At 38.4% G+C, this 12388-nt stretch overlaps 1 protein-coding gene across 1 annotated transcript; it reads left to right on the top strand.

Moving 5' to 3' along the window:
* The first annotated feature begins 328 nt into the window (after positions 1 to 328).
* mmp13l.S (matrix metallopeptidase 13 (collagenase 3) like S homeolog) lies at positions 329 to 11630 on the top strand. Its single transcript, NM_001100931.1, is given in 10 exon segments — positions 329 to 457; positions 549 to 793; positions 3976 to 4124; positions 4473 to 4598; positions 4982 to 5143; positions 6103 to 6220; positions 6989 to 7122; positions 7441 to 7600; positions 8619 to 8722; positions 10014 to 11630. Coding segments are annotated over 10 exon segments (1419 nt in total). The 5' UTR covers positions 329 to 337; the 3' UTR covers positions 10115 to 11630.
* Positions 11631 to 12388: the final 758 nt, after the last annotated feature.

The raw sequence follows: 12388 nt of genomic DNA, 5'->3' as shown, positions 1-12388 counted from the left end.
AAGTAAACGTGTCTTTAAACTGAAGTTAGGCTTTTGCAGAGTAATGAAAATAAAAGAAAAAAAGGTGAACTCCGCTTGATGCAATTCTGTTTCCCATAAACAGATGTGCTGATTGTGTGTTTACTTAAAGATTTCCTTACTAAAGGCGCACATTTCTGAATTTTCTCTCCCACAAACCATCATGTCCTGTAGGAGGACTAAGCAGGAATCATATTTACCATCCACAGGATTATTTGTTTTTCATGACTCCAGAGGTGACTCATGGCTCCCGGGACTATAAAGAGAGCTCAGCTATACCATGAAAACTTCATATTCTTGGAGAGTAGTAAAGCCAAGCATGGCTCCTTCATCCTTGTCAGTGTTTGTCCTATCTCTGAGCTTCACTTATTGCCTTTCAGCCCCTGTTTCACAGGATGAAGACTCTGAACTGACACCAGGAGACCTACAGTTGGCTGAGGTATCTCCACTACTCACCTTATGTTTTGTATGGATCGTTGTTAGATATTACTATGCTTAAGAGACTTTAAAAATGTTTTATATTCTCCTAGCATTACCTAAACAGGCTTTACAGTTCGTCATCTAACCCCGCGGGCATGCTGAGGATGAAAGATGTGAATAGCGTAGAGACCAAGCTGAAGGAGATGCAGTCCTTCTTTGGTTTGGAGGTGACTGGGAAACTCAATGAAGATACTCTGGACATCATGAAACAGCCAAGATGTGGTGTCCCTGATGTTGGGCAATACAACTTCTTTCCAAGAAAACTAAAATGGCCAAGAAATAACCTGACATACAGGTAAGCAAATACAATAGAATCGGATGAGAGTAAATTAGTTTAATAAACCATTACAATAGTCAGTTGTTACCCTGCCATCTAATACAGAATGCTGCTCCAGCTGTGGCTCTGGCTTGATCTAGAATAGAGATGGAGCACAGAGGCTGGTAACAAGCACAAGGTACTACAGGTATAGGATCCCTTATCCGGAAACCCGATATCCAGAAAGCTCCGAATTACGGAATGGCTGTCTCCCATAGACTCCATTTTATCCAAATAATCAATTTTTAAAAATGATTTCCTTTTTCTCTATAATAATAAAACAGTCGATAGTACTTGATCCAAACTAAGATATAATTAATCCTTATTGGAAGCAAAACCAGCCTATTGGGTTTATTTAATGTTTAAATGAATTTCTAGTAGACTTAAGGCATGAAGACCCAAATTACAGAAAGATCCATTATCCGGAAAACCCCAGGTCCCGAGCATTCTGGATAACAGGTCCCATACCTGTACAACTACCTGGGGGAATGTAATAAAAGTCGGTAACGGAAAAATATTCGCAATGCGAAAAGTTTTCCTTTGCGCAAATTCAATATAGCTTTTCTGAACCCGGAAACTGTTTAGCGATCACTTCCAACAGTGGAAGAAGGTTTGCGAATTTTATAGTTTGCGCCATTGCGCAGTGAATGACATAGAACTTACTGAAAAAGTCGTTACGTTTGCTCCAAAAGATTACGACACCTTCACGCATTTCTTAAAATTGGGCAATGCACAATAAAAATGTGCAATGTAATAACAGTTGAAAGGAGAGTATTACATTAGAAATGTGAATTTTAATTCTTTTTGCTCTTAGCGACTTTTATTACATTCCCCCTGTAGAGACTTGGCAGTGTTTGGGAGGTTTTTGGAACATTACTGAAACTCTTCAATGGTGATGAACTTAATTGTAGTGTTTAGTGATGGGCAAATTTGCCCGTTTCGCTTCGCCGGAAAATTCGCCCATCACTAGTAGTGTTTACAACTACTTGACAGTGAGTAAATGTGCAAAACCAGTATGCACCAACTACTCCATTAATGAAAGCAGGGGGAGATGAGTGCTGTTACCTATAGCAACCATGAACTGTAGGCACCCATACTGGTGCTATTAACAGCCTCAGTGAGTTCTGCACAATGTTTATATAGATCTGAGCAGAATGGATCATTTTGGCGGCATCGATCCAGTTAGGACTGAAGCAACATTTTCAGTATCACGATTGATGCTAGGAGTTGCAGTTCAGCTGCATCTGGAAGGCTGCAGGTTGCTCTTCCCTCCTACATATTGATTTTAGGTTCTGTCATTACAAGTACAGGTATGGTATCCATTATCCGGAAACCCATTATCCAGAAAGCTCCGAATTACGGAAAGGGCATCTGCCGTAGACTCCATTTTATACAAATAATTTTACAGATGATTTTCTTTTTCTCTGTAATAATAAAACAGTAGCTTGTACGTGATCCAAACTAAAATATAATTAATTCTTATTGGATGCAAAAAAAAGCCTATTGGCTTTATTTAATGTTTACATGATTTTCTAGTAGACTTAAGGCGTGAAGATCCAAATTACGGAAAGATCTGTTATCCGGAACACCTCAGGTCCTGAGCTTCCGGATAACTGGTCCCATACCTGTAGATCATATTTACTCACTTAAGTTTGCCTTACCACAAATATAAAATACTTACTTTCACCCACTTACATATAAGGGCACATTTACTAAGGGTCGAAGTGAATTCAAAGTGAATTTTCGAATTCAAAAACTTCGAATATCTAAGTAATTTTTGGGTACTTCAGCCATCGAATAGGCCATATTCGACTTCGATTCGAATTGGAAAAGCTTTGAATATTCGACCATTCGAAAATCGAAGTACTGTCTCTTTAAAAAACTTCGACTTTGACACTTCACCACATTAAACCTGCCAAATTGCTATGTTAGCCTATGGGGACCTCTTTAGAAGTCGAAGGTTTTTTTTGGAAAATCGTTCGATCGATTAAATTGTTTGAAACGTTCGATTAGAAAGATTTAATTGATTGATCGAATGATTTTACTAGGATCACATATGGCAATATTCGATAAAACAAAATGTTGACTTCGAATATCGTACTACTGCAATTCGATGGTCGAATTTCGAAGTTTTTTCACTTCGAAATTTGACCCTTAGTAAATGTGCTCCTAACTTTACATATGTTAGATACATACACCATTCAATGTCAGAAAAGAAACAGATGGTCAATCAGATATGCCCATTAAGTGCCTCGATCTTACATATATTTGCTTAATATCTTATATTTGTATTTGAATCCTTACTGAGTTATTCTGCACCTTCCCAATAAAGACCCATTTCCTACCCATGTTCACTTTCTGTATTTCTCCCTTCAGCCTCCAATGTCCTTGATGTACTTGCATGGTTCCTTCATATCCCCTTTCTCCCCTCTCTCATTGAAGCTGTACTTATAAAGACCTAGGTGGTTACTTACTAAACCCCAAATGCAAAAATCGCGAAAAATTTGTGATTTTTATTTATAAATTTATCAATTTAAAAATGTTATAAATTTATAAATCACAATTTATTTTGAATTTTTTAAAAAATGGAAAAGTCAGAATCAGAAAATCCGGCATCTCAGACATGTCAAGGTTGCATATAAGTCAATGGAAGAAGTCCCAAAGATTTTTTGATGTGCGCTGGGTTTTGTGCAATACCCCGAAGTTTTTGGGCAAAAATTTGAGTTTTTGTGTGAATGAATGAATGTTAAATCCAAAAAAATCGTGAAAATCGGATAAGAAATCCAAAAAAATCATGAAAATCTGATTTGTTCCCACAAAGCAAATTTTCGGTAAAAATCGGATATGATCGGAGTTTGTAACAGAAAATATTGAGATAAATTCGGACTTTGATAAATAACCCCCCTTGTGTATATCCTATTTCTTGATTTTCTTTCTTAGGTAGATCATGAATCATCTCATTTGCCATATTAATATATTTCTGTAGACAGACCTCTAAAGCTGAATGAAATAGTCATGTCTCATAAATAATCTGCAATATTGCCTTTCTTTTTATGCTACCACTACCTCCTGTTGTACCATTTAGTATTTGTTTGATGTCGTCCTCTTATTTTATTACATTAGTACCAGAGGCTTAACATCAGGTTTTCTTTTTGGTTCAGGATTGTGAACTACACCCCAGATTTATCCACCAGTGATGTGGATAGGGCCATCAAAAAAGCACTGAAGGTGTGGAGTGATGTCACGCCACTGAACTTCACCAGGCTCCGCACAGGCACTGCTGACATCATGGTCGCTTTTGGCAAGAAAGGTAGGAAATAGGACCGCACTAATACATCTGACATGTATTCCTTTCTTCATCCTGGAAAGTTTATAGAATATAATGTTTCATCATACAATTAATATAGCCACAAAGTAAAAAAAAAATCACAGGAGTAAGCATCCATCAGCAGACAGCATGTATTTGCTAATTCTTTGAAACCAATTTTTTGCATGGGCTCTGGAAATTAGCAGACTTGTAGAACCCAATTTGCTTTCAACCAATTGGCCAGTAAATTCTACCTAGTCATGTCCTATTCTATCACAAATAGACTCTCTGTCTGTAGAACATCTCAAGAAGCTTGTCCACTAACCCTTAGCATTTCTGTGTCCGACTTAGAGCATGGAGACTATTATCCATTTGATGGACCCGATGGCTTACTAGCTCATGCCTTTCCACCTGGGGAAAAGATCGGAGGTGACACTCACTTTGACGATGATGAAATGTTCTCAACGGACAATAAAGGTAACTTGCACTGTTTTAAGTCAATGAAAGATGTTTATTAAAGGGCAACTGAAGCCCTTAACAGACTTTACTTTAATTAAGGGATATGGCAGCTATTCTTCTTTCCACTGTTCCCACCACCACTTTCACAAGTTACTTTCCATCATATTGTTGTCTTAGCATTCCTGTTCTATTCCCCTTTAATTTTATTCACATGTTCTGAGAAGAAGAGGAGGTAGGCGAGGTGGGATCATAAGATAGTGGTGAACATAAGCTTAATTTAAGGTTATAGTCTTGGTTGGGAGTAAAACTGCCCTGTAATTGATTCTAAGAACTTGCCCTCCCAAAAGAAACTTAGTAACAGTTGATCAATATCATGTGAGTGGTTTTGTATTATCTTGCAGGATACAACCTCTTTGTTGTTGCTGCTCATGAGTTTGGCCATGCATTGGGATTGGATCATTCCAGGGATCCAGGATCTCTGATGTTCCCAGTTTACACCTACACAGAAACAAGTCGCTTTGTACTTCCCGATGATGATGTGCAAGGAATTCAGGCTCTGTATGGTAAGTCCAAAATAACTATGGTTTCTACAATTTACACCATGCATTTACCTTTCATCTTTGTATAAGTGTAAGGGCCCGAAGGCACAGGTGGAGTAAGGACCAAGGAGGAGGCAGGTAGTTAGACCAAAGTTCGCGGTATCAGAAGGGTAAGGCTAGAGAGTTGTCAAAAGTCCAGGCAATAGTTCAATCCAGGCAGAGAAGGGTCAATCCGAAATAACAGGCAAGGTTGGTACACAGGAATCAATCAGTAATAACACACCCAGCAATACACAAAGTTAAACCTTTACTTGGGCAATGTCTGCAATGTCCAGAAGGCTTTATATAGGCCAGGATTGGCGCCAAAAGTTTGGGCGCAATGGCGTCATGACGCTGATGCTGGCGTCCTGACACTGGCGTTTAGACACTGATGCACGTTCTGACGCCGGCGACCATTCCGACGCCGGCGACCAATCGGCAGGCGGGAAGACGTTGGCGTCATAGCGCTGCGACCAGCAGGATCCACATGGAGAGGCAGGGAGTCGCCATTTTGGACACCGTCGCCATCTTGGATGTGAGTAGTGACTTCCATTTCCATTACAATAAGAAGTTACAGAGGAATGTAGGCTCTGTCTATTTTACTTATTGCTTCAGAAAGTACAGTTTAGGTGCAGTTGCACAATACATTTCCCAACTTGGTAGAGATGTCTTCTCTACTTTGGAAGTGGCTGGTTTCCTGTACAGTTTCCAGTGATATCCTTCTCTAAAATACTTTGACCTAATGTGAATATACCAAAGTATCCTACAAGTCCCATTAAAGACCAGTGTAGACCTTTTTTATGCCTGCAATTTGCACATACCCATGTGCCCAGGATAGGTCTGAAGACTGAAAGGAGCACACACCTGTATGATCTATGGTGCTGATGCCAGATGATATGTGAGCAATGCTTTCCAGTTATCATAATTGTTATTATCTATTTCAGGCTCTGGTAATAGAGATCCACATCCAAAACACCCTAAAACTCCAGAAAAATGTGATCCTGATTTAACCATTGATGCGATCACAGAACTAAGAGGAGAAAAGATGATCTTTAAAGACAGGTATGGACCTGCCAGTATTTCTGCTTATCCTCTGGCTATATAAAGTGTGGGTTATTTATAAATTTGCTTCTATGTTCTATTTAAAGGGCCAGTAACACCAAAACATAAATGCATTTTATAGTAATGAAAATATAATGTCCTGTTGCCCTGTGCAGGTACAACTGATGTGTTTGCTTCAGAAACTCTACTATAGTTTATATAAACAAGCTGCCGTGTAGCCATGGGGGCAGTCATTCAAAGGAGAAAAGGCACAGGATACACAGCAGATAACAGTATAGCTCTGTTGTATATAATGGCATTCATCACAACTTATATTTTTATCAACTGTGTGTCCTGTGATCGAATGGCTGCCCTCATGGCTACACAGCAGCTTGTTTATATAAATTATATAGAGTTTCTGAAGCAAACCCACCTGTATTACCAGTGCAGGGCAACTGTACATTGTATTGTCATTCATTTAAAACCTTCCTTTTTTTTGGTTTTACTGGTCCTTTAATTTCTGCATACATTTATATTAAATTGAACAAGTGTTTGACTCATGTATTGCATTTGATATCTCTATCACCATCTAGTGGACCAAATGGATAGTTCTGTTGCATAGACAAGGAGACAAATGATAGGGCAGGACCTATTTCATATGTTTAGCTGTAAATTATTGCAGATAATGTATTGTTTTTGTACAAATACACAGGTGCTTTTGAAGTTTGTTGAAATATCTCTCCTCTATGTATGTAAATTATAAACAGATCTTCACCCACCTTTTTCTAGGTTCTTCTGGCGGGTTCACCCTCAGATGACAGATGCAGAACTTGTTCTGATCAAGTCCTTTTGGCCTGAACTTCCCAATAAGATTGATGCTGCCTATGAGCACCCAGCCAAGGATTTGATCTACATATTTAGAGGTCTGTAGCTCATTCACTCAAATCTTGTGCAATAATCATGTATTCTTAAAGGAAAGACATGGTTTAAGTTGAAGAAGATAAGGCCCCTGGTAATGCAGGATAGATGGGACCCTTCCTTTGGGCTTAAATCATCAATGTCAAAACTCTTACACTCAATGACAGTCTACCGCCATGTAGTAAGCTCATAATAAATTACAAGGTGATCTAGCTTCTAATATTCTAGATAATATTTATTCTAATGGCCTCCTGTTTGGTCTAGTCCTATTTACATTCTAATGTGAATTTTGCTAATGTGAATATTGCTTACCTTGTTCTTAGGTAAAAAGTTTTGGGCGCTTAATGGATATGATTTTGTGGAAGATTATCCTAAAAAACTCCATGAGCTTGGCTTTCCAAAAACTCTAAAGGCTATTGATGCAGCTGTGTATAATAAAGCCATTGGGAAAACTCTCTTCTTCGCTGAGGACAGTTATTGGAGGTAAAGTATCACAATATTTTAAAAATGTACTAGTATACTTAAATTGCCACCAAAGGTTTGCTCCATTTATTGTAATCACCCCTATGCCATCATGCAACATGGTTATGATAAAAGAGGCATGCTTTTGTGTGGCTCTTGTTTGTTTCTCTCCAGCTGTAGCGGAAACTAAATAGTCTGATCTACAGTATTTCCATCAGTCATGCAGAACATTTAGGCGGTTATTTATTAAAGTCAAATTATTTCTGGTCAGACTTTTTAAGGGGAAAAAACAGCATTTTTTGTAGAAAAAACCCCAAATTTTTTGAAATTTATTAAAACCCCGTCTGTGTTAAAAGTCTGAAAAAGTACTCCAGCTCTGACCAGCCGAGGTTATGTAGACGTCAATGTCTTGAAATTCTGATCTAATCTGGGTTTCGATCAATAATGTAAAGATTTCGTGTTTCGTTTGCGTCAAATCCAAGAAAGTCGCAGGTTTTCAGGCATCAAATTCAAAATAGTCAGTTTTCTGCGACAAATCCAAATTTTTTTTAAAATTCACAATTTTCTTGAGTGTTTTCTCACACAAGAAATTCTCATGAAAATGTATTGATAAATAGAGGGGGGGAGTCAGTGTGGATTTGGTCAGAGTGGTTTTCTTAAAAAATTTCAGATTTTGATAAATAACTATCTTAATATAGATTTCTATGGGGAAGAAAGCTCAGGGGTGCCATATCCATATGAAAATAAATGTTAGGAGGACCATCTCCTCCCTCCACTATTTCCCTAAGTACAGAAACTTCTCCTGTGTTGGAAGATAGAAATGACAGAAAAGGCTGTGGAACATGAATAGGTCTTATATTTACAAAATGAAGACTGGTATAATGGATACAGAGTCTCCACAGAAGTTAAGTCAGAAAAGCCACAAACATGAAAAGATTTTAGGAACTACCTTCTGATATTTATTATTTCGTTATTATTATTTTTGGTAAATTACAGACATATATGTGCATGTATTAATTTCCCCTTTTCCTTGAAATAGTTTTGATGAAGAAGCCAGAACCATGGATAAGGGCTTCCCGAGACTGATTTCAGAGGACTTCCCGGGAATCGGAGAAAAAGTAGATGCTGCTTATCAGAGAAATGGTAAATGGTTTGACAATCATATTTTTTGTAATTATGAGTGATACTGTATGTATCTTATAGGTCATTTTTAGTGAAGGCACAGTGCAAGTTAGTCAACTGGGCCATATCTATATCTACCATTTATAATCTTTAATTCTGAGTAAATAAAAAAGAGGCCAGAAGTTAAATGCAAAAGTAACACTGGTTCCTGGGGAGACAGGAAGGAAGTACCCTAAATAATGTTTAGTATGCTCTAAATTAGTGGTAGTTTGATCTGTTTGGTTGAAGGCACCCTTTGAAGCTAAACATTTGGCCAGGGCACCACCTTAGTTCTAAACAATTTTACAGACATATGAAAACCTTATGAAAGCTGAAAAGAGTATTCACTCCCTATATTACTCTAACTGACTTCCGAGATGGGCTTTCAGGAATATCAATTAGAGCAAATGGGCATTTTCCCCAAATCCCTAACTGCCATTGTGAATAGACCCCCACAACCAAGGCTCTGACCCACAGTCTTGGAACCACTTTTGTCCAAGATATTCAACTTTTTCCTAGAAATCAGGAAATATTTTGGATCACTAGAAACTCGAAAACGATAGTCTGAACAAAAGTATGTAGAATGAATAAAAATGTAATAATAGTGAACATCTAGCCTCAGAAAGAATCTAATTTCCAGTTAACAAGCATCTGTGACCAAGCATATTCGACCATCGAAGTTAAATCCTTCGACTTCGAATATCGAAGGATTTACCGCAATTCGTTTGATCGAAGGAAAAATCATTTGATCGATTAAATCCTTTGAATCGAACGATTCGAAGGATTTTAATTCATCGATTGAACGATTTTCCTTCGATTACAAATTGCGAGGAAAGCCTATGGAGACCTTCCCCATAGGCTAACATTGGTGCTCGGTAGGTTTTAGGTGGCGAAGTAGGTGGTCGAAGTTTTTTTTAAAGAGACAGTACTTCGACTATCGAATGGTCGAATAGTCAAACGATTTTTAGTTCGAATCGTTCAATTCGAAGTCGAAGGTCGAAGCAGCCAATTCGATGGTCGAAGTAGCCAAAAAAATACTTCGAAATTCAAAGTATTTTTCATTCTAATCCTTCACTCGAGCTAAGTAAATGTGCCCCCAAAAGTAGTAACTGATCAGCAATCTGTTTTATCAATCTATTGGCAAAATTAATGAACATATGTAATTGGATTAACTTCTTAAGTCATTAAACCCCAATGACTTTAAGAAGCCAAAATAACTTCTAGGCCTGCATGAAAATGCTTATGTATATTTAATTTTGTTCTTTGATTCTAGGTTATATCTATTTCTTCAACGGAGCTCTGCAATTTGAATACAGCATCTGGAGCAAGAGAATAACACGCATCCTGAAAACCAATTTTGTCCTGATGTGCTGATCTTGAAACGAATAATTTATATATATATATGTATCTATCAGGCTGTTGAACGGCCTCATTTTATGCAGTTGACTACCACAATGGTCTTCAACAAAGTTATGGTTTGGATTATAAGGGTTGATATAGCGCAGGTTAGCTACAGAGTACAGTTACATATTCCTTTCTTCTACACTTTTCCAGATTTCATATGGATGTTCTTATTTATATATGACACTACACGTACATACTGGTATTTATAACTACAATGCAATTACTGGGTATCATCATAGAAGCTCACCTGTATTACATTTTGAAAGCCAATATCAGTGACCATGCTTGATTATGTTTCAGCGGATGGGTTAGCGGAAGAGAGTCAAGGGACATCATACAGTAGAAGGAACTACTTGCGACTTGCCATTGAAACATTTACCCACTCGGTATTATCCCTAAAGGGTGGTGTTATCTTTTTTAGGAATTGTATTCCATTTCAAACTCTATTCCATTGTCCACTCATAGAAAGTACTTCTTCCTTTGTTGTCTATGGTTTGATGGGATGTTGCTCAAGGACAACCACTGGAGCTGAATTAGATGGAACATCCCATTATACCTCAGTCCACAATGGAAAGAAAAGCTAAACCGATCTGAAGCAATCAAGAGTTGGTGTGGCCTAAGCCACTCATCTAGTAGAAACTGTGGTGAGATATTTCTACATATAAACATGTGGCATAATATAATTCCAGGATTCAGGCATATTGCTGTGTACAGTCTAGATTGCCTTGTCTTCTGAATGGCAACTCCCCAAGGTCCTCCAAGTTATTGTTCTTGAATGGTAATCTTATAGGACGGGGGTCCCCAACCTTTTTACCCGTGAGTCACATTCAAATGTTAAAAACAGTTGGGGAGCAACACAAACATGAAGAAAGTTCCTGTGGGTGTCAAATAAGGTCTGCAATTGGCCATTTGGTAGACTCTATGTGGACTGGCAGCCTACAGGAGGCTCTGCTGAGTAGTACACCTGGTGTTTATGCAATTAAATCTTGCCTCCAAGCCAGGAATTCAAAGCACCTGCTTTGAGGCCACATCCAAAGAGTTGGTGAGCAACATGTTGCTTGCGAGACACTGGTTGGGGATCACCGTTATAGAGAATCTACGCACAGGCCTTCCACTTCTTCATTCCACATATATTATACAGATAGAGGCACTGTGTGTTCATGTCCACCTTTCTGGAGTTCTTTTCTTTTGGGTGAATATATAAGACTATATTTTTGTAAGTATTTTCGATATTTTTTACATGTGAGAGAGCAGTGTATTTCTAGCAATAGAAAGACTTATCACCCATGAAATAAGAATGTTCAATACTTTCCATGATATTCAGCCAAACATTAAGGAGAACCAGATTATGTGCAGTCTGTAATGGCCGTATCCCTTTGTATTGTGCCCATATGTTTCTGTGTGCCCTGGGAGCTGGGTTCTTTTTTTAAATCGAATGCCTTCTTTCTACATGATATATTTATTAAAAGGAATAACTAATAAATAATCAGTGTCTGTTTTTCTTTTTCAAACTAATCATACATTTCTTGCTGGTGAATGGGGAGCTTCCTTGTATGTGAGAGTCAATGCTGAGCAAAACATTCGACCATGTATTATGATATTTTGTCCCCTAGAGGGAACTGCTTCCTTACAGTTTGTAGCTAAGGCTAGACAGACGTAGACAGTGATGGTTCTTTTTGTAGAATATCCTATGCTAATAGGGGTGATTAACTATCCTGTGTGAAGACTGATTATGAAATGCACCTAGAACTGGATTGATAATTATGCTCAAGTTAGAGAATAGGTAGGGGAGGGAGGAATGTTTCATGCTGCCCCCAGACTCATGAATATCGTGCTGTATTCATAAGGCACATGCAGGTTTCTGGGCACATTTTGAAGTGGCAATACAGAATGATCCAAGGCAGGCAGGGTCGCCATTAGAAATCACGGGGCCCCATGCAATAAAATGTTTGAGGCCCCCTAAGCCCTGCCCACCCCAGATCCCGCCCACGCCACACAACAGTTAAAAAGACCATACAGACATCAGTGCTTAAAAAGGTAACCCCCCCACACACACACAAGTTATAAAAAGCTATTGATGGTCAGGGCCCCCTTATAAGTTAAAAAAAACTGTGGTGCCTAAGGCCCCCCTTAAATTTTCTTTTAAAAAATTGGTGGTCAGGGCCCACCTACAAGTTAAAAAAAAGAATTGGTGACCAGGGCCCCCCTATTAGTTAAAAAAAAAAACATTGGTGCCAGGGACCC

Source organism: Xenopus laevis, chromosome 2S (assembly GCF_017654675.1).
Source record: "Xenopus laevis strain J_2021 chromosome 2S, Xenopus_laevis_v10.1, whole genome shotgun sequence".
Taxonomy (NCBI): domain Eukaryota; kingdom Metazoa; phylum Chordata; class Amphibia; order Anura; family Pipidae; genus Xenopus; species Xenopus laevis.
Note: the sequence above shows the minus strand (reverse complement) of the source record. Positions and strands in the feature narration are given on the sequence as shown.